This window comes from Aspergillus ambiguus, assembly GCF_047715705.1.
Source record: "Aspergillus ambiguus strain CBS 117.58 unplaced genomic scaffold BDV59scaffold_28, whole genome shotgun sequence".
In the NCBI taxonomy this organism is placed as follows: Eukaryota; Fungi; Ascomycota; class Eurotiomycetes; order Eurotiales; family Aspergillaceae; genus Aspergillus; species Aspergillus ambiguus.
The window spans coordinates 56,619-77,167 of NW_027395541.1; the positions used below are offsets into that span (position 1 = coordinate 56,619).

General features: G+C 49.6%; 9 protein-coding genes across 9 annotated transcripts; 3 read left to right on the top strand and 6 right to left on the bottom strand.

Moving 5' to 3' along the window:
• Positions 1-101: 101 nt before the first annotated feature.
• BDV59DRAFT_183346 (uncharacterized protein) lies at positions 102-1,659 on the bottom strand. The gene is made up of 3 exons (XM_073690488.1): positions 1,522-1,659; positions 490-1,470; positions 102-432 (listed from the first exon to the last, which is right to left on the bottom strand). Exons 1-3 carry the CDS (start codon positions 1,558-1,560, stop codon positions 403-405), a joined length of 1,050 nt encoding a protein of 349 aa, XP_073545659.1. The 5' UTR covers positions 1,561-1,659; the 3' UTR covers positions 102-402.
• A 135-nt stretch (positions 1,660-1,794) lies between these two features.
• BDV59DRAFT_209293 (uncharacterized protein) lies at positions 1,795-3,253 on the bottom strand (the record flags this gene model as incomplete). The annotated part of the gene is made up of 6 exons (XM_073695374.1): positions 1,795-2,224; positions 2,284-2,379; positions 2,428-2,810; positions 2,866-2,970; positions 3,029-3,048; positions 3,106-3,253. 6 exons carry the CDS (start codon positions 3,251-3,253, stop codon positions 1,795-1,797), a joined length of 1,182 nt encoding a protein of 393 aa, XP_073545660.1.
• Positions 3,254-3,763: 510 nt separating this feature from the next.
• BDV59DRAFT_183347 (MDM20/NAA25 family protein) lies at positions 3,764-7,329 on the bottom strand. Its single transcript, XM_073690489.1, has 8 exons — positions 7,023-7,329; positions 6,654-6,929; positions 6,415-6,591; positions 5,976-6,316; positions 5,647-5,923; positions 4,828-5,593; positions 4,666-4,778; positions 3,764-4,617 (listed from the first exon to the last, which is right to left on the bottom strand). Exons 1-8 carry the CDS (start codon positions 7,155-7,157, stop codon positions 3,865-3,867), a joined length of 2,838 nt encoding a protein of 945 aa, XP_073545661.1. The 5' UTR covers positions 7,158-7,329; the 3' UTR covers positions 3,764-3,864.
• Positions 7,330-7,441: 112 nt separating this feature from the next.
• On the bottom strand, positions 7,442-8,492 carry BDV59DRAFT_183351 (coiled-coil-helix-coiled-coil-helix domain-containing protein). The gene is made up of 4 exons (XM_073690490.1): positions 8,304-8,492; positions 8,049-8,156; positions 7,892-7,919; positions 7,442-7,826 (listed from the first exon to the last, which is right to left on the bottom strand). The coding sequence occupies exons 1-4, from the start codon at positions 8,387-8,389 to the stop codon at positions 7,800-7,802; spliced, it is 249 nt and encodes an 82-aa protein (XP_073545662.1). The 5' UTR covers positions 8,390-8,492; the 3' UTR covers positions 7,442-7,799.
• A 904-nt stretch (positions 8,493-9,396) lies between these two features.
• BDV59DRAFT_75232 (uncharacterized protein) lies at positions 9,397-10,722 on the top strand. Its single transcript, XM_073697031.1, has 3 exons — positions 9,397-9,643; positions 9,700-10,087; positions 10,140-10,722. Exons 2-3 carry the CDS (start codon positions 9,723-9,725, stop codon positions 10,513-10,515), a joined length of 741 nt encoding a protein of 246 aa, XP_073545663.1. The 5' UTR covers positions 9,397-9,643; positions 9,700-9,722; the 3' UTR covers positions 10,516-10,722.
• A 508-nt stretch (positions 10,723-11,230) lies between these two features.
• BDV59DRAFT_183356 (uncharacterized protein) lies at positions 11,231-13,608 on the top strand. Its single transcript, XM_073690491.1, has 4 exons — positions 11,231-11,710; positions 11,770-11,889; positions 11,944-12,036; positions 12,099-13,608. The coding sequence occupies exons 1-4, from the start codon at positions 11,612-11,614 to the stop codon at positions 13,218-13,220; spliced, it is 1,434 nt and encodes a 477-aa protein (XP_073545664.1). The 5' UTR covers positions 11,231-11,611; the 3' UTR covers positions 13,221-13,608.
• Positions 13,609-14,312: 704 nt separating this feature from the next.
• On the bottom strand, positions 14,313-15,147 carry BDV59DRAFT_203902 (uncharacterized protein; the record flags this gene model as incomplete). Its single annotated transcript, XM_073694346.1, has 3 exons — positions 14,313-14,348; positions 14,447-14,926; positions 14,971-15,147. 3 exons carry the CDS (start codon positions 15,145-15,147, stop codon positions 14,313-14,315), a joined length of 693 nt encoding a protein of 230 aa, XP_073545665.1.
• A 1,922-nt stretch (positions 15,148-17,069) lies between these two features.
• On the bottom strand, positions 17,070-19,124 carry BDV59DRAFT_183358 (ribosomal RNA-processing protein RRP9). The gene is made up of 2 exons (XM_073690492.1): positions 18,725-19,124; positions 17,070-18,660 (listed from the first exon to the last, which is right to left on the bottom strand). The coding sequence occupies exons 1-2, from the start codon at positions 19,091-19,093 to the stop codon at positions 17,161-17,163; spliced, it is 1,869 nt and encodes a 622-aa protein (XP_073545666.1). The 5' UTR covers positions 19,094-19,124; the 3' UTR covers positions 17,070-17,160.
• A 178-nt stretch (positions 19,125-19,302) lies between these two features.
• Positions 19,303-20,472, top strand: pre1 (proteasome core particle subunit beta 4). The gene is made up of 5 exons (XM_073690493.1): positions 19,303-19,407; positions 19,465-19,622; positions 19,682-19,931; positions 19,986-20,109; positions 20,163-20,472. Coding segments are annotated over exons 1-5 (612 nt in total). The 5' UTR covers positions 19,303-19,405; the 3' UTR covers positions 20,241-20,472.
• The last annotated feature ends 77 nt before the right edge of the window (positions 20,473-20,549 follow it).

A 20,549-nucleotide genomic window follows, 5' to 3' on the forward strand; every position in this document is an offset into this window, starting at 1 on the left:
GATGGAGTCGCCCGGATTTTGGTTGGCTAAGCGGACGGTGCGTAGCGAGACTTAGGGCTTAGGGCTAGTGCCGGGTTGGGTTAGCGGCCGGTAGCCATATTCCCGCCTGAGGCATATAATCGGTAGGATATTACCGCTTCAGGTATAGTTTATACATTTCCCGATAAGGTAATGCAGGCACCGCCTTGTAGATGACAGAAACCATTTTCTATCATGGCGAAGCTTTAACAATAGATGTGTCATAGAATTGGAAACTAGTCTGCAACAAAAGGTACTCAAAGACATCTATGTAAAAGCTTTTTGGATTGACGCATGTGTCTTGACCTCATCCCCAGAATTTCTTAGCATGAACATCTCCCTGTTCCGTACTAACCAGTGTCATTTTCGTGACTTCGTCTTTTCCTAAAGCTTGATAACATATTTTGTAGTTGACTATCATCTCGTCAGCGTATATAAAAGCTGCCACCATCTTAACGTTGTACGCTTTACCTGTTGCAATGCTAATTGCTGCATGATGTCGGACAGTCTGTCCAAAGTAGTCACTTCAACATCCGGTACAACAGCCTTCCGCTGTACAAATCGCACCGCATCTGCAATGTCTCCTTTCGACCCAACCATAGACCCAATCACACGGATACCCCTATCAATGAACAGGAGGGGATGGAAATGCACTGACAGAGACGGAGGAGGAATGCCCACACAGACCAGCGTTCCGAATGGAGCCAACATACCCAAAGCGTCCTGGTACGCCTGTACAGCTCCAGCGGCTACGACAACCGCACCGGCACCCTGATTGTCAGTAGCACTCATGACACCCGCAGCAATATCCTCCTCTTTCGTGACATCCAGATACGCCTCGGCGCCAAGACGCAGACAATACTCTCTCTTCTGTTCTCCTGCATCGGTTGCGAGGACTCTATACCCCATGGCACATGCATACTGAATCCCCAGGGAACCGACCCCTCCGCCGGCACCGGATATAACTACCCACTGACCGGGGACGGCGCCGCACTCCTTCAGCGCCTTGTACGCCGTGACCCCTGCACACATGATCGGCGCGAGGTGTTCATCGCTGGGGCCCTGCGGGAGACGGATCATGTGTCGAAATGGGACAACTGTGTACTCCGCGAACGTGCCGTCGACGACCCTTCCCGAGTGTACCTGTTTCTGACAGCGGATCTCCCCACCGTCATGAAGGCACATCGGGCAGTCGCCACAAGTATCCCGCACCCAGGACACACCGACCCGCTGGCCGATCGCAACCGACGACTCTGGGAGAGCGGCGCCTCTGTTGACAACACGGCCAATGCCCTCGTGGCCCAGGATGCGGCGGCATGGACCAAGCTTGCCTGACGCGAGACCTACGTCTGTCCCGCAGACTCCGGTTGCGGATAACTTGATTAGAAGATCTGTGGGGCCGATATCTGGGAGCTTTGCTTCGATGACCTCGAAGCGTGGCTCTTTTCCTTCCTGAAGAGGATGTTAGTATGCTAGTCGCATTGGGGCTTCAAGCGTCCGCACCAAGAGAGTGGCTACTTTATGACATGCTGGGAGGGCCATAGCGGAACCGAAGCAAGGCGTCTGAGTTAAAAGGATGCAGTTGATTTTGATTAGAAATTGTTGTCGTGCTTAATGACGAGTTAGCGGGTTGAATGGTGGGGAATCGTGCAGCAAGCTTACCCATAACTCTCGCAACAAAAACTTATCGTAGGTTTCTTCCACATGTACTGATCCTTAGAGAGTTATAGTAATCATGTGCAAAATATTCACAAAGAAGCTATTTACAAAATACTGTTACATCTTTTCGTCGTGGCGTCCCGGTGCCGACTCTATATCGACCTCGACAATCTTCAAGATACCCTGGCTTGGCCCACTGCCTCCTTCCGCAATATCTCCTGCCTCTAGCACCTTCTCACGATCGTCTTCTGCCCGAGATTTAGACCTTGCATAACAAAAGGTCTGGAATACGTCTCGGAGACCCCGCTCATTGTCCCTGCGGTCTTGCTCCCACGGGCGATTAACGCACGGGTACAGCTCCGTGTCGCTATCGTTCGACTGTTTAGTCTGCCGTGTATAATACGCTGACACGTCTAGCGCCTTTGGTGTGCTATTGCGAGAGCCCCGCTCGGAGAGCATAGTCTTCGTTTTCTGGAAGAAGAGGCGCAGAACCGACGGGACCGCGGGGAGACAGCTCGCGACAATACCAGAGGTGATTTCGGCGGTTCTGTAGGCTCCTGTCAGCATAGTGTGGATTGTTGGGAGGTGTACGATATGGAGACTTACGTCCATAGGAACTCGGGGAACCAGTCGAACGTCTTATCATGCATGGACTTGTGCGAAACACTGGCTACCAGGCGCATGATACTGGATACACAACCACTGTTGACTCCGTTAGCATGAAAAGGTACAATTGGGGAGGAAGCTTACAAGGCTCCGGCGGCAAAAACCGCAGAAGTACCGAGCTTCTTGGACAATGTCATCTGCAATCGCCACACACAGGCAATGGGCAACAGTAGAATCAGGACATCCGACACTACGTTGAACACGGCGGCCGTCATGATGAGACTGTTGATGTTGACGCAGTGACCGGGCGTATCTCGGTTCCAGATTTTAGACCGGGGATTGCATTCAAAGATCTTGACGATCGTGTTCGCAGTATAGAAAAGCAGATTTACCCAGATGAGCACCTGGATGAAAAAATACGTCTTGCTCTTTCTCGACGGAGCAAAGACACGGAGATAGAGAAGGAGAATTGATAATTTCGTGACGCAGATAATCGGTCCGTAGATGATCTGGGATAGGTTTGCGAGCTGGATCGCCCGGTTAGCCTGCGATGCATTTCTAAACCGGTCTCGTCGGTCATACTTTGGAGAACTCGCGCAGGTCAGTTGCATTAACCTCCCATTGGTGGTAGCCATTGCCATGTTTATCGGCTTCGAAAGTGACGATTGCATAAGCGATCAGTCCTAGCTATTCTCCGACATCAGCGGTTCCATCCAGGATGCGAGTATCGCCGGACACGACGTACCCATGCTAGAACGCAGGTAACTGCAGGGTTGAATTAGCAAAAGTGATATTCCCGCGAAGCATCTCAGATGTACGTACAGTCTTCCCAACCAGGCGACCTTGTAATTCTCAATTTTGTGTACAGTCGTAAGGCAACACACGACGTGCTCACGGCCAGACATACTGCCTGGGTGATGATGTCCAATGGCTGCAACGGATGTTGCCCTGACTCTGGCGTTAAAGTCATGGCAAGACTATTCTTACTATAATTATCTAGCGAGCAAGTCGTCTCCAGTCGTACGATAGACCGGACATGAGGCAGAAGATATACGTCCACCCACAAGTACAATTTAGATAGATCGGTTTCCACTTCGGTGTCAAGAAAGTTAAAGTCCCATCACTGGTGCAGGAACCCCTCCGCACGGTGATTGATCTATCCAACCTAGTCCAAGCCTCCCACCGACGGGGAACTACATTGAAAGGCCGCGGGATCTTGGACAGACGTAAGGAAAATAGTGATGACAGCAGCCGTTGTGCCACCGCCAGGCTCCTCGACGGTGACACGGGATGATCATTCTTCATCGTGGCGTTTGATAGGGGAGAAAGAGGAATCCAGCAAGGGATGCCGGCGATTTCGACGACATCGGGATCCCCTCCTGCGCTTAGGGCGATCGTCCTTGCAGCACATTCCCCTCCGATCGGCGCGGAGAATATTAACCTCACTCCTCTTTTCGATGCAGAAATCGATCCTTTGATTCCCGATCATTCCTACGGCATTTCAGAATTTTGATCTGTGTTATCACGCGAAAGTCTATCGTCGACATTGGTGGATGGCCTCTACGCTATCCCAGATTGTCCTCACAGACGGACTCCCAACACGCCACCAAGCCCCTCTTCCCAGCTTTCCATCAAATCGCCGCAGAACATCTCCAGAGCCGACATGTCAAAGACCTTGTCGAATTCAGCCCGTAGTGCTGGGCCATCCTCCCCGTTGCCCACACCAGCAACCACCAGATCAACAAGGGATCCGAGCACACCGGATTCTGAGATACGAGATTTAAACACCCGGCTATTTGCCCGAATGCTTTCAGTGGCTTGGTTCGCAGAGCCGACCAGTCGTTCCACCTTCTCCTTCGGCAGTTTTGCAGTCTTAGAGCCCTTCTTCAGGGCGACAGATGCTGTTAACGAGACCGCCTTCAGCGACTCCAGTGCCACGTAGAAGGAGTGCAGGGTCCTCCAGGTTGGCGCAACGGGCGCCTCGGGTCGCAGGAAAATGCCCGTCTGCGAAGCGAGAGGCGAGATCTTTGCATCGTCCATAGTGAGTTCCTTGGTTTTGGAGTCGAGCCAATCCTGCACCTCGGCAAGACAGGCCTCAGCCTGCTGGGAGGATACCGACTTTGACCCACCCAAAAAGCTAACAACCTTCAAAAGATTGAGGCTGACTTGGACGCTTTCGATTTCCGATGCGGTCATATCAGAGACCGCATCAGCTCCCACGACATCTTCAAATCGCGGCAACTCCAGATCGGAAGGCACTGGTCTCTGCAAGGTCAACCCCTTCAACACGCTGAACAGTTTTTCAGTGATCCTGGCTGATTTCACCCATTGCTCCTACATCCGGTTAATAGATGGAATGATGAGAAGAAGTCGTAGACTTACCCGGGGAAGGGGCCCCAAACGAATCCGCTCCTCGAACGTCGGCTGCCCGGGAGCTTCACAGTTCATGAAAGCATCAAACGTACGCTGATCAGCCAAGGGAGACGTATCTTCGGCTATATTCAAGTTAGTAGATGATTGAGAACATGAAGGATCCCGTCTTACCAAGCGCATCATACCGTCCCATAGGGTCTCCACCTGCCAGTCGATGTATCCGCTTCACATCCAAGGCCCACATCCTGCGGCAAATGCTTTGACTCAAGCGTCTTTGCAGCTCAATGGTACCTTCAATGTTCACGTAGCTACCGAAGTCCAACCCGCTCGATCTATGTCTAACTGTTCTGATGTCCGCGCTTTGGTAGAAAATGAGCGCCTGCACAAAGGCAGACTGGGGATTAAAGTCCTTGTACTCGACCAATTCAACTGGCGGTGCGGAATGGGGATGGATGGTCGCGAGACGCGTAAAGAGGTTATGAGCCACTGTTTCGTACTGCATCTGTTTCACCGACAACTTGCTGAAAGTTTTCAAGGCCAGAGAACCGGCGCCCAGACGAAGGTAGATCCTCACAAGAAGTAGCAGTGCTTGGTAATTGTGCGGAGAGTCAGTCAAAAGGCGCTCTAGTATAGCTGCTGCGCGAATGAGAGCAATGTCGGGAATTTCACCCTGGCTGCCGGTGAGCCAAGCTCCACTAAACCGCATGAAAGCCATGGCTGCAAGTAAGCAGAGATCATCACTAGGCTGACTTTCGATTGTCGAAGGAGCTTCGCTCTTTTCGGGGCGCTCTGTTTCACGATATATCTGCAGACACCGTAGAATAAAGTCCTCTACCTTCGACTTAGACGCGTCATTTTCATCAGCTGACAAGAGTAGACAGTATTCAAACTTGAGCGCATTGATTGTCGCAACGCCTTTGTAGGGGTCATTTTTCCTCTGCATAAATAAGTCAGGACCTACATGGACGTAGATGCGTATTTGGGACAAACCTCATTTTCGCTCTGGCTCTTTGACGCATATTCGACGAAATTAGAGATGGAGGCTTTACCCAACTTTACCAGATATCTCAAAAGATCACCAAAGCAATAAAGTTTGTTCTTGTTGCAGTCGAAATATTCCTTGCAGAAGGAGGTGAGTTCCTCCTCCCTCACACTGCCACATTCGAAGACCCAAAGAAGTAGATCCAGCCGGGCCAGCTGAGCATTCCGAGATTTCGGCTCTGACTGGATAAAATCGGCAACAAATTTTTGGACCTCCGCAGTAATACTTGCATGCAATTAGTTATTAGTGGATAAGTTTTCACTCTGTGGCAACTTACTCCGGTTTGTTTATGTTTCGAGTAGCATTAACAAGCAGACTCCAGACAGCCCAGTCATCACGCTCCTGGAGATCTCTGCGTTCCGCATCATTGGTGGGGATTGCAAGCAATGTCCTGGTGTATGACAGGCCTTCAGTCCACATCTGGGCCTTCTCAAGGTTGGAAAGTTTCAGTCCGACAAATGTCCAGTCATTCTGGATGAGCCTCGAGGTGATTCCCAAGTTCTCGCTGTCGAGGATCTTGACGACCTCGCCATGGCGTCCTTGTGATTCAAAGATCTTAACCAGCAGCAGCAGCTCCTCGGAAGATTGAATGGCTCTGGGAGGGCTCAGCAACTCCTTCTGTATTCACGTATAAAACTATCACCATCATGTTGCCAAGAGCCATAACAATGCAGCCACCCGCCGGACAGCCTTTGAATGGGAGAAAGTTGACATACCGGATCAGAAGGAACGTTTTCGGCAGCTTTCGCGACCATGCGATAGGCCAACGTCCCAAACAGTTTACGATCCATCTCCGACGCGTTTTCGTCGGCAGCCACCAGATAACTGAGGAAGATCGCCCAGAGATGGTACTTCCGCTGCTTAGGGAAGTTGTTCTGCAAAGACATGGCGGCCTATCATCCATCAGTATATAACGTACTCCCTGGGCCGTATACTTGCTGATCTGCCAACGAACCTTCTGCGCCGACTTCCAATCGTCACCCTCAAATGCATAAGTAAACCACTTCAACTGGAGATCCAGATCCTGTGATTTGGCCTTCGCGGCCTTCTCCCACATATTCCGCATGGTTACTTCCTGGCCTCCTACTTTCTGCAGAGTTTCGTAGAGGATTTCGAGGGTGTCCAGATCTGTGGTAGGAGGCTCGGCGTTGCACAATTCAAGGGTCTCGGCGATTCCGCGCTGCTTATGGGTGTCATCCGCATGGCGAAACAGGACATGCGCTTTCCACGCCTATGCAAGGTCGAATTAGCTACTACAGCAGGAAATATGGAGATCGGAGCGGTCCAGATCTTGGAAACTGTTCGAGATGGCTTTGACACCTACTTTCAGGAATTTCGTATTCTCGCCTTTCTTGATACGCTTGTCGATCAGCTGGAGCGCTTGCTTGAGGTTCTGCCCGTCAATGGCATCCTGGATCTGCTTGTTCCGCCGATAGAACACGGCGTCATTGGTGGACATGATGGGAGGGGGATCTCGGGTCGGACTGATTGGGACCGGAAAGGGACAGAGGCGTATGCTGCGCAGTCAAGCACAGCACACGGGGTGCGGGAGAAGAGAGGGGGTCAGGGATGCGAGGAGAGAGGGAGGTCAGATGGGGAAATGCTGTCGACAGCAATTGATTTATCGACTCCGGCGATCGCAACATCCATCGCGATGGTTTTTTGTTCGGCGGGGAAATCTCACGGGGAAGGCGGTGAACACTGATGTCACTCAGGGACAGCCCTTCTATAGAAAGGAATTCGTTTATCAAGATTAAATAGCGTGAAAGTTGATTTGAAGTACTCTGGTAGATATCGATCTAACTCCATAAATCCAATACACATATCGAAAGAGAAACCCTGTGTGGATATGTTATGCGCAACCGTCAAACTCCAGGGAAAAGACAATCAGAAACCAACGCTTGGGTTGGAGATCTGAGAGACCATGAATCAGGTATTTCCTTGATGACTGAAACCGAACGCTCAATGTCGACGTAAGGATGAACCAGGAAGATCTCTCCTATTTAAGATCCGGTAGATCAGGCCTCTTTGAACAACAAGCGCGTCATACTTTCGAACTTTGACAATCCCCAGACGAGGCAAGATGATCATTATTTTTAATTTACCGGGAGAGCTTTTTCTGAGCTAACTGCAGTGGTGTTAGTATTAATAACATCCTTAACGGGAGTCACAGGGTTAGGGGAACGGCATTACCCATTGTTTTTTGCAATCACGATAAGCTCTGGAGAATTCAGTCAGTATATTAGACAATACTAGAACAGAGATACCGCGGTGGAATCATGGTACACAAGGAGAAGACGACGAAGGTGGAAAGGTGCTGTATAGACCAAAATGAGAAACAATTACTTACTGGAAATAATCACCGCACATCTCCTTGTCAAACCCATTCCGCTTCATGCATTTGAGACTGCGGTCAGCGAAATCCTGACAGGGATCATAGTATTCGCTTGCACTTTTGCTGTACCAAATATCGTCAGAGGGGGATGAAACCCGTAGAGAAAAAGGGAAACGAGGATTGGGAGAGACACTCGATGAGATGCCAAGCCATCAAGCCCTCTGGGTAGATATAATAATAGCAGAGATGTAACTGGCATCAAATACCTACCTGGTGAATTTCTGTTCGACGTTCCCCCAGGCATTGGGATGATTGTCGGAGTTGGACGACTGGGGTTGCTCTGGTTGGGAAGCCATGACAGACGGATAGCCCGGGCGGAATATGCGTAAGTGAAAGGGACCAGAAATCAATCAGCCGGGTTGTTACAGCAGTTGGGACAGTCAAGTCGGAAGTGGCTTGATAGAAACCGGTCACTGTTCCGGAAGACAAGGAAATTCCCGACCGGTCTTGGCATGCATCCTCAATGGTCTTCCCACATCCATCACTCAACGACAACTCTTCCATCCTCGACTACTACAGCTTATACAAGCAGCCCGGAACCACTGGATCACCTCAATTCTACCTCTGTTGGGCAATCCCTTCTAATTTCTCCTTTTGACCCCCATACTCAGAATCCTTCTGCCTTCTATCTTTTCTATCGCTACCATTCCACTTCTTTGTTCTCCTGATGGCCAGGGTACGCCGCGGCAAAGATGTACTAGCAATGCGCCTCCAAGTAGTACAGCATATAGCATCCGTCCTGGTAACTGTTGTCCTTGTTCCTAAACATAGTGGCATTTACGTTCCCGAACAATATGTGACCCTGTGGATATATATTAACCGGGACCTCGTTTGGTCTTGTATGGGCGAGGAAGTCCACGGCGTTCCCGACAGCAATGTAAGTGCCTCATATATAAAGTGCCCATATAAGATATGTCTTGCACGAAACTCAAGCCGATGGCCCCGCTGCTCCGATGGGATATGCGCAATAAACATTCTTTGTAGAATCCACGATAGACATACAGACTATACACGCCAGGTAGGTCTCGACTGATGAACCAGTATAGAGCCACAGTGACACGGGTATGCCCTCAACCGTCCGAGCCAGGGTCATCACATGATGCTTGTAGAGTCTTGCTAAAAACCTGATTTCATAGACTGAGTTCAAATGATACCAAGTCAGCGACAGGGCAACACGCATGATGGAAAGCTTGCACACTTTAGCCATTAACTGGTATTTGGTTATTGCTAAAAATACCATAGTGAACCTGCCAATAGTTATTCAATAATCTAAGTGAAAGGATCAAAATAAAGGAAATTTTACGGTGAACTTGATCCACAATTCAGAGCAGTATCACAGTGCGCGGTGCCAATTTATTTCTTTCATTCTTGATCTATCCATCCGGCAAGGTTTGCAAGGAGTTAGTCACTACCTGGCCCCGTGCCAGGACCTCAAGTCAATTATATAAATATCATTTCTCCAATAGTCTGTCAAGTTCGCGTCCATTAGTTCGCTCAGTTGAATTAGAATCTGGATACAAACATCTGTAAACCTCTGGAGAGATCAAGGGGTAAGTGCTTCTGAATCAGCTCAGACATAACCCAAGCAAATTACTAACAACAACAGCCTCATTTGATTGACCGTGGTAGATGGCGACTATAGAGTCTCTCCCATCTACCTTCGATGGTGTTACTGCGAACTTCCAATTCGACAAGGGGATGCGGGTATCCAGTGTCGAGGAGTATGCCGAGTGCAGTATGCCCACCAAGGATGTTTCCTTCGATCCAGCGAGGCATCTGAGCCATATTCCTCCTTCAAAGGTTCACACTATGAAAGAACTTGAATATCCAGAGAGTCGCGGGGTTTCTCAAGTTGGAGTCTCAGAGCCCTTTCCGCTATTCTCAACAGAGGCTATCCAACATATGAGACGGGAGATCTTCAGTGACGAAGTTCTTTCGAAGTACCAATTCTCCAGCAACCTAGCTCCGTGTCAGCTGAGAGGATTTGCCCAAGAGTCAGTCTATGCATGGTTGTATCCTACGCTTTCTAGCTAATTTTCGCTTCAGGTGTGCTCCATTTGTCTACGATGCATGGAAGAACCCCAAAACCCTCGAAATAATCTCTAAGATCGCGGGTGTTGACCTTCTTCCTGTCATGGACTATGAAATCGGACACGTCAATATTTCAGTCAACAACAAAGAGAAACCATCCGAATGCCTCGAAGGCACAGCGGAAACCACGACACACAGTTTTGCCAAGGTAGGATGCCGCAAGGTTGATAGGCCGGTTGTTGGTTGGCACACAGATAGCTATCCATTCGTTTGCGTGACGATGCTTTCTGATTGCAAAGGCATGGTAGGAGGGGAGACTGCTCTTAAGAGAGGGGATGGCGGAATTCTAAATGTTCGGGGGCCGCAAATGGTAGGTCGGCAAGCTATCTGAGTGTTCAAACAAACTTATAATATGGATAGGGATGGGCTGTAATCCTTCAAGGACGATATATCGAGCACAAAGCCCTTCCGGCACTGGGATCTACTGAAAGAACCACGATGGTGTGCTCGTTCCGACCACGTTCTTCAATCATGAAGGATGACACCGTCCTTACCACTGTCCGTCCAGTCTCTGACCTGGGTGAGCTGTACCATCAATTTGCCGAATATCGATTTGAGATTCTCCAGGACCGGTTTCGCGATGCCAACAAATACATGCGGGACCAAAAGCGCGCGAAAAGGTGGTTTGATACTCTTTCTTTGAAGCAATTCATTCGTGACCAGATTGAGTTCTTAGAGCATATGGACAGGGAAATTGTTGAGGACGCAAAGGTCAAGAAAGGAGCTATCGAGGAAATGAGTTCGGCTAGTTTTGGAGTGAGCGCACGTATTTGATATTGATTTGGTCATAGGTAGTAATCCTTGCCAATGCATTTTGATCCAATCCAATAGACCTAGACATTCCTAGAATTCTGCTGTCAGATAATGATAATAAGAGTTCGGAATGTCAATATTTTTGAACCAGATTGTTTCTATTCTTTTTCTTTGACTGATATGAAGATCACATGATCGTCCCTGACCTGTTTGTTTGGTTTGCGCCGATCGTCCCAAAAAAGGGACAAAAAAGTTGCTCGGGCGGTCGACAGTCTAGACCAATCATCTGCTGCCTCCAGCCTAATGCTTTCATCAGTGAATCCGTTGTGATGAGCCAACTTCATTCTTGCTTCATCTCTCCGCCCCTCTATCCTGTGGCCTGGTAGGGTCTCAACCTATCCTTCTCTGTACCCCCTCTTTCCTGTCGTCTACCTTCCCTTTCCATCTCCCCACAGGCCCTCCATAACCCGTCACCCATACGCTAGCCCGAACCGCCTGGATAGCGTTATACAATCAGTTGTCTCGTCGCCCTGAATCGAATCCTGATATCTTCCCGTTCATAGTGCGCGTAATACTTCTCTCGCGTTGGTATAGGGCACTTCTTCTGACCGGACTGCCCGGCCTTTTTTGTCGACCCGCCCCCGCCTTTCATCAATCTTTCCGCGTCTCCGCAAATGTCTAAGGCCACTCCTGCGAGGACCTCGCCTCATAAGCATGCCAGCAACTCAAACAAGTCAAAGCCGAGTAATGGGCTAGAAGTGGACGCATCTGGTGTAAGTGGACATATCAAGTGCGGTTTGGCAAGTCGGGTATTGATGGGGCTCGCGTTTAGCTTTCCGATACGTTACAAGGGCATGTGGATGATATTCGGGGGCTCTTACAATGTGGAATTTGCATTCGGCCACTCTACGAACCCTTTACACTTGCTTGCGGACACACATTTTGCTATAGTGTTAGTCTGCCCAATCGTCGTGACACTGGTGACTTTTCTGACCTCTCTTGACAGTGTTTAACATCGTGGTTCTCTGGTGGAAGGTCAAATAAGACTTGTCCAGATTGTCGGTCTCCGGTGAAGTCGCAACCCGCGCCAGCCTACCTTGTGAGTCATTAGAAATGGCGTTCAACCTGATGATAAAACATTCTCTGACTTGTTCCTCGCAGGTCCGTACACTTGTCCAACTCTTCACGAGTCGCGCGGAGCTTCTAGAGAAAGGGGAGACGACGGCAGAGCACGCAAATCACCAACGCGAAGAAGCCGAGAAATTGGACGCAGATAAGAAAAACACGCACCCTAAGGAGGGTGGCTTATTTCGCGGCACGTTTAGTAACGCGCCAAGGCCACTTTTGGGCCCGATCGTCGACTTGGAAGATAATGTTGTACGGTGTCCAAGCTGCTCATGGGAATTGGAAGACGGTGTAGAGTGTCCGCAATGCGGATATCACCAATATGAAGACTCCTTGTCGGAGCGTGCGGATTCTGAGCTTTCTGATGTGATGGATATGATGGACGATGAATATGATGACTTTGAGGATACGGATGACTTCTGGCATGGATGGCCGGAACGAATTCCAGTCGAGTTGCAAGAGTCTCCTTATATGGCTTTTCTGGACGGCCTTCATCGCCCTAATGGCTATCCGGCTCGGCCGTCATTGCCTCACGCTAGTGAAGGCTATAATTATTGGGGTGCGCGGCGGCCCCGTGCCCAAGATAGTTTTGACGAGTATGAGGACGACGAGGAGGAGGATGACGGGGAGATGGATTCCTTTATTGATGATGATTCGCACTTGGACGAAGATCCCTATTCTGATTCGGACCATTCTACTGTTGTTGGCGACAACCAAGACGATGATACCGATCATGGTAATAATGGCCGGGTTGCTCCTTACCCACCCTCCAACGCCGATTCCTATGTCAGCTCCGACATTCTCTCCACGGATGATGAAGAGCTTGACGATGACGAAGAACATGATGATGACAGCGAGGACGATGACGACGACGATGATGAACCTGTACGTCCGGCTGTGAGTGGCAACCGGCGTCGATTACCGTCGTTCCAAGTCATCTCAAGCTCTCCAGCATTCGAAAGTATTCCGCCCAGACGTACCTTGCCGTCCTTCTCGCTTCCGCGGTCAAGCCCGTCGCAAGGACAACAGTCGCATCAAACGCCTTCCGCCGGAACATCTGAGTCAACTGCGATTCATGTTGATGACTCGGACGAAGGACCTGTCGGGCCTGTGAGAAGAACAAGGGATAGGGGAAATTGCCGACGAAGAGTCTACTGACCTTGGTTTTCATTTCTCTCGGATGTATCTGTTGCTTCTTTCATGTCACCGAATCTCATTATTGGGTCTTTGTGGCGTCCTTACGGATGCCTTGTCTCTGCGCTTCGTTCACATGGCTCAATGCATACAAAACATGACATTCTATGGAAGCGGGCTTTCTCACGTTCTTAAACATGTTCTCAAGTATTTTCTTTTCTGGAACTCTTCAAATACCCATTGTCGTCCTTTTCCTGTCCCTATTTGTTCTTGACGCAAGAGTCCCGTATCTATTCAGCTAGATGAAGGTACGCGATCCCAAAAAGAGACCCATGTCTGTGGCTTGAGCAGCCTGTGATTGGCTGGCATTAGAAACTCTGGGTTAGAATGATGAAATTCAAGTAAAGATACCATGTCTGCGCTCCAGTGAATTTGTAGCCGCCTTTTTTTTTTTTTTTTTTTCACAATGGAGCAGTTTTGACTATATGTGGCCTGCCACCTCCCATTAATCCATTCGAGATATACTACCCGCAGGACGCATCGACATCGATCCTTTCTTGTCCAGAATGGTTTCTACACGGAACTAGCCTAGAAGTGACTATTTAGGTTTAGGATATTAACAAGAAGGTCCTGGGACATCTTATATCCCAAAAGACCTATGTTAACCCTAAGACGGCTGTTCATAAGGATAAGGTCGATGAGTTTGGAAGGTATGATCCAGTATGGAACGCAGACAGTAGATTAGATAGGCTGAAAGTCTCTAATATATTATAAGCGTAGTCTGCTTGATTACGTGGGTTTCTTCCATCAGCCATTCTGGAAGGATCAATCTGCACTAAGGACTTACACGCTGACTGTCCGGCAGATCCACTAGTGAACAGGATTTGTAGTGTAAAGAGATACAATTTTATTATATTGGTCAGTATCAGATAGTTCTGTTCAAGTGATAGTCGCCAATGTGTGCGGTGCAAAGGCTCTAATACCTCAGAGCTGGCTGTTGATAGTGTTTGGGCACAATGACTGACAACAATTTAACCAAAGTATTTACTCAGCAAAGTCGCCAGTATTGGAAACATTAGAGAAACAGGAGGCAATGGCGATTATCCATACCTGTTTCTACCACGAGGGAACCCCTTCTTCATGAGCCTTCTCCTGTGTCAAGTTAGCCATTACGGAGAAATACTGTCAGACAGACTCCCCCATTCTTGAGGGAAAAAAAAAAAAAAAAAACTGGGAGCCTGGGTCCGTACAAGGTCGAGGCCCAACTTTCGTATCTGGTCAATCTGAAATATCGCCGATGGGGTTTCTCTGATATCCCTGTCAAAAGTCTGTGCCCGATCAAAATCAAGCCAAACCACTCTTTCCTCGGAGATCATATTCACAGAGAACATCGCATTATTGTAAATGTCGTCATGCAAGACTCCCGCACGAAGGATCTCGTTCTGAATTTCAGTTGCGCGAATCCATCTTTGCTTCGTGTATGTATCCGAGTTAATTTCACGTAAATCCGGAATATATTCCAAGAAGACGGCGCAAGGCCGGAAGGCGTCATTGATAAAAGGATTGAGCCAGGTTTCATTAATGGCGGGGTCAATATTTGTCACACTTCCAAAGAGTCGACAGATCATGCCCTTGTCAGACAACCCACACGCAGAAAGACGCTGATATGCCATTAATTCATTGCGGAAGAGAATCTCATCGTCTTTGAGATCCCCGGGGTAGATGTGGAACTGCATGCTATAAGAATTGGTCTAGCTGATCCCAGTGAACTCACTAGCTTCATCACATAATTCTCCCCATGGCTGGAGATCAAGTAGATAACGGACATGTCACTCTCTTTGAGGGTAGCATGAAAGGTGATGTCGTCGAAATCGATCTGCGTTGGGCTCCTTTGGGAAACCTCTACCAATGAGGCATAGGCAGCGTTTATGCTGTTGGTCATGTTTGACATTTTCGCTCGGTTTCTTGCGCTTTTTCAGAGGAGTGGCAACGTAGAACACGTAGAGCAGATGGAGAGTTTGAACTTTCCGGCTGGGTGGTTAATTCTACACCTTCTATGAGTCAACCGCAACATATTCACATGCTTTCCGCTTGGCTTTGCCAAATCATTGCCTGGATGACTTTTATGTGGATTTTAGAAATATTATCACCTATACTCATGGCCTGGAACTGGGACCGAGCTGGGAAAGTCTATAAGCCGAGTTGAGCCTGAATGACTGATATTGTCATCATAATGTAGGAAGATACGATTCTGAGACGGGAAGAGACACTCTCTGAGCATATCAAAAAGGATGGCGATGATCATATGACGATGAATCTATCAGCTATCTGGTGCGCCTACATGAATGAAGGCAGACACGCAATATACTAGGCCAAACTAGACAATATAGCGCCTCAAACCCGTAGAAATGAATCATGCATACTGCATCAGCTCCTGCGGAACCACCCCCACGGGGACCTCATCACTCCACAGCTCCCAAAGCCGGTCCCGATGATCCTCTGGCATGGTGTCATTGAGATAGAACGAGAGACCCCCTATCTCCAAAACATCTGGATCCACAGACTCTATGCAGGGTGTCTCCTCCGCTTCAGCTCGAGTTCCGCAGAGTCGACACCATGTATGACCACGAAGGTTGGAACCGCCGCTGATACATCCCCCTCCGTGGGTCACCGCAGCCGCACGGCCGCAATAATTCCCACGTAGTTGGGTCCAGGTAGTATGGAAATCCGTACTGGTACAGCCCCGGCAACTTCCTGAGGAGAAAACACGGCGTCTTGATCGGCAGCACACCCGAGGTCCAATATTTCTGCATCTAGCGGCACTGCCATAGCATCTAGGGCGTGTATACTGGATGAGATCAACACACCGAACAGTGGGGAGTCCACTGAGGATAAGGAAGAACGTAAAAGAATAAAATGAGAGATGCATTTGACTGGAAATGGCTAGGAAGGGCCTCGTTTTATATTTTAAACCTGCTTCTTGTAAGGGCAAGTCCGCACTTTTATTCCCTTGGATCTGCTGGCTACTTCTACCCTATATATACTTTTTACCTGTGCTCCTTGATGATTCCACATGCTATTCCATTGATATCTACCTGGCCTACTATTGCTACTTCGTACATAATCCTTTCAAATTGTCTTCTTGTCATACCATGAGCTTTAAGCGTGCGACCAGCCATGCTAGACAGGATTGAATTCACTAAATCCACCTCTGCCAATTCTTTTTGTGGTGTGCAGCCCAATTCGAGAATACCTGTTGATACATTGAATTTCCATATGCTCACCGTATTCGGAATGTCAGTGAGTCAAGGCGATTTTGCCGGCGCCATGATACATTCTGAGCCTTCAAGGAACAGGGCCTACAAAATGATCATCCTATAGTGTAGGAGATAGCATACTTGCTTCGAAAAAGCCCGGAGCAGTTGAATCCATAAAGTGCTGCGCATCTTGGACAGCCTCATACCACTCTCCCGCAGGTTTCTTCAATACATTCCGCGTCGGTTTCACCTTTCTATGTAACGCAAATGAAATCTATCCATGTCACTCAGACACAGTTGTCTTACGATAAGCCAGTCGCAGTGCCCCGTCACGTATGTACGTATCCGTTGCTTGCAAGAACGATGCGGTCGCTCATGAACAATAACATAAGAAGCCACCCGATTAGGGCACTGCCACTGTCAGAGCCTGCTGGTCCAGTTCTGCATATTATGAATAGAATCCGCATAACTTCTGCCTCGAATTTCTCTTGGGAGTTAGAAAGGAACATAGATAACTCTCAAAAGGGACCCCCGTACGATTCCCAACGACCTATATACATCCATCCCAACACACTCAACATATTGAGAACACCTCAAGCTGTCTAATGCAGAACTTTTCTAAATTGACATCCAAAGACCGGGGAATAAGTTACAAGAGAAGGGATACATACGCCATGACCGCCTGCACAATGATTCACCTACCCTGATTACGCCTCCAAAGGCTGCTGGCCAGCGAGGAAGGGGACTTCGAACACTATAGCGCCATTTCGGCCCTCAGATGTCGGGCCCTCGTGAAAGTTGTTTGCAAAACACTTCCAACGGCCCAATCGGTGCTCCTTGCCCACGGCAGCGACGATGCACAACCCCCGTGGTTCAGACTCAGAGGATTTTGATTTCGACTTCGACTCGCTCAATGACTGGCCGGGTTTAGCGGTATCCGGACGACGCTCAAAAACTGCGATATCATTGACCACACCCTTGATCAACGGTTCCGCTTCCTCTCGCGTGTGGTCTTGGGAGCCATCAACAGCCATGAGATCTGGAGTGTTGAAAGCAAGGGACTGCTTCAACTGCGCCGACGGCGTGTCAAGAGCCGGAGAGATCTGAGACCCATGACCAACAGGCCCCAAAGGTTGGATCGACTTTTTATCCTCGAAAATCTTCCATGCTCGAATCCAGCCATCCCAGCTGCCGCTGAGGACGATGTCGGTTCCTGGAACTGTGGCCAAGGCGGTGATCCAGCGAGGCATTCGGCGAAGGTGGCGGGAGTTAGATGCCGCCGTTTGCTGATCGAGTTCAGACGAGAGCTCGTCTAGAGGAGGTAAAGGATCGAGACCGTGTGCAAGGGGAACAGTATAGAGCGGCTTCTTCTTGTGAATAGACCACAGGGAGATGGAGCCCGAGTCTGAGCCGGTAACGAAATGTGTAGGAGGCAGAGGGGCGACACAGTCAAGGTTATTCTCGTGGTACGGAGAGTTCTTGGAGGATCCACCACGGAAGATCAGTTGCGATTCGTCGACGACCTTCCACAATCTAGCGGTGCGATCACGCGCACCGACGCTGATACATTGATCGATCGCCATCGCCGCCAGCGATGCCACATTATCCTGGTGTCCAAACAACGTCTCGACGTAGGCGTGTCCCGCGGAGCTGAGAGACCACGTCTTGATGGTCCGATCGAAAGATCCGCTGAAAAGTTGCTCCCCAGAACTCATAGAAGATATGTGTCGGGCGAATGCGAGCCCAGTGACAGAGTCCCGGTGGTGCGTAAAGGTCTTCAAAGGGGTCAGAGTTGCCGCATCCCAGATGATCAGCTTTTTATCCTCCCCGCCAGTAGCCACAAACTTCCCAGAGGGCGAAACAGCTACCGACAAAATATTCTTTGTGTGACCATGTTCTTCGTCGCTCTCCGCGACTTTCTGCAAGCCTCGTGTGAACCTTATCTGCTTGGGTTTCTTGCGCTGGGGTCTCGGGGTACGTTTTGGAGTTTCGTTTTGTTCATTCGCAGGAGTCGTGGGGGTTGGAGAAGTGGGAGTCGCCAGCTCCCACTTGATTAGGGTTTTATCCTTGGAGACTGTATAAACATAAGGGGAATTGACTGCAATGGAAGTCGTTGACTGCGTGTCTGCCCGGAAGAACGAATGTGACGCTGTCGAGAAGGACAAGTCGGAGGCGATCTGGCGGTATACACGGCCTTTAAACTCGTCCTAGAAAGCATGTTAGCAATCGACAAAACATAGATAGAAGTAGAGAACGGCAGTATATACGTACCACATCCTCTTTCAGCCTCTCAGCAATGAGATCACGGTCAATTTCTGCAGCGTCGAAACCCACTTCATCGACCTCTTCCCGGACATTATCCAGATACCTCTCCGCCAGCTTCAGCCGCCGCTCGCCGGCGGTCTCTCCCTCATCCGACTCAGAGCCGCTTTCCTCGTCCGATACTCCGGACACTGAGCTGACTTCATCCTCGTCAATGTCACTTCCAGAGATAGACTCTTCCCTTTCCCGTCTCCGTTGGCTACCCTTGGCGCCGGAATCGCCATCTGCAGCAACACCTCGTTTCTTCGCGGGGGCACCGGCGCGGTCCTCCCTCTTGCGCTTCCGCTGGGAAGCGGGTAATGTGAAGAAAGAAGACATTCCCCGCTCGTGGTCTCTGGGGATAGCTCGGAGAGGCAGAGAACTTGCAAGACGGACGACAGCGGCGTCTTCTCACTTTTTTTCTGCCGGTGGTCCGTGCAGGCGGAAAGCGCAACAACATTACGCCTAAATGCTGAGTCAGCTCCCGGCAGCTCGCCGCCTCAGGCTCGCAAAAGCAGCTCCAGGCAATCAAGCTCCACGCGGCTGGTGATGCTCTGACTGCCATCATCCTCATTCTCTTGCCTCCCTTTCCCCTTCCCTCTTGTCCCACCCCAGCTCTCCCTTCTCATTTCCAGATAATTCTGCACCAATATGTAAGTGCTTTCTGCCTCAGACGTCAAGATCAACCTGGCTAATGCCCTCATCTGTAGGGAGGTCCTCCTCGGCATCACTGGCAAGGACTTCGTCCTTCTGGCAGCATCCAAAGCCGCCATGAGGGGCCCAACCATTCTCAAAGCTGAAGATGACAAGACACGGCAACTCAACAAGCATAACCTGATGGCTTTCTCCGGGGAGGCGGGAGATACTGGTTTGTGAACCTCCGAAGCCCGACGATGGGCTGGTAGCTAACCCAACGATGTCCGGCAGTACAATTCGCGGAGTTCATCGAGGCAAACATTCAACTATACACGATGCGAAATGATACCGAGCTACGCCCCAACGCAGTTGCGAACTTTGTCCGAGGAGAGTTGGCGCGGAGTCTGAGGTCCCGGAGTCCATACACGGTCAACTTGCTGTTGGGCGGAGTGGATCCTATCTCTGAGAAACCGCATCTGTACTGGATTGACTACCTGTCTGCGCTGGCCCCTGTGCCATATGCCGCTCATGGCTACGCCCAGTACGTAGTGACGCAGATGTCGGTTTAGAAAACACGAGGGCTAACGGGTCACAGATACTACTGCCTATCCACTCTCGACAAACACCATCACCCCGATATTTCTCTCGAAGAAGGCATGAAGCTGCTACAGATGTGCACGGATGAGTTGAAGCGCAGATTACCCATTGACTACAAGGGAGTACGTGCAGGAGACCCGCCCCTCTCCGGAATGACGGTCTAACCAAGCTCTAGGTTCTGGTGAAGGTAGTGACTAAGGACGGTGTGAGGGAAGTGCCCTTCGATAACGATAGGATCGTCAAGAGTGCTTAATGCGGTGTTGTATCATACCAATGTTTGCTTTTGTTTTCGGTACGGGACATGGTTTTCACACGATCGGTTGCATGGCAGGATATTTCCATGACTTTGATCTAGTAGTAGTCTCATCTATGGAGTAGATTCAGATAGAGACGAAAATATGACCGTCAGCGCGTCAATTACCGAGGTAGCGTACATACCCATAGCTTAGGTATGGGCGAAGGTTCCTAAGGCGGTGATGTCGCTCTGCCGGTAGGGTGTTTGTCATGTTTGCACCAGCCGGACAGCTTCCTATCGCGTCTTTCGCAACTTTTGAATCCCGCA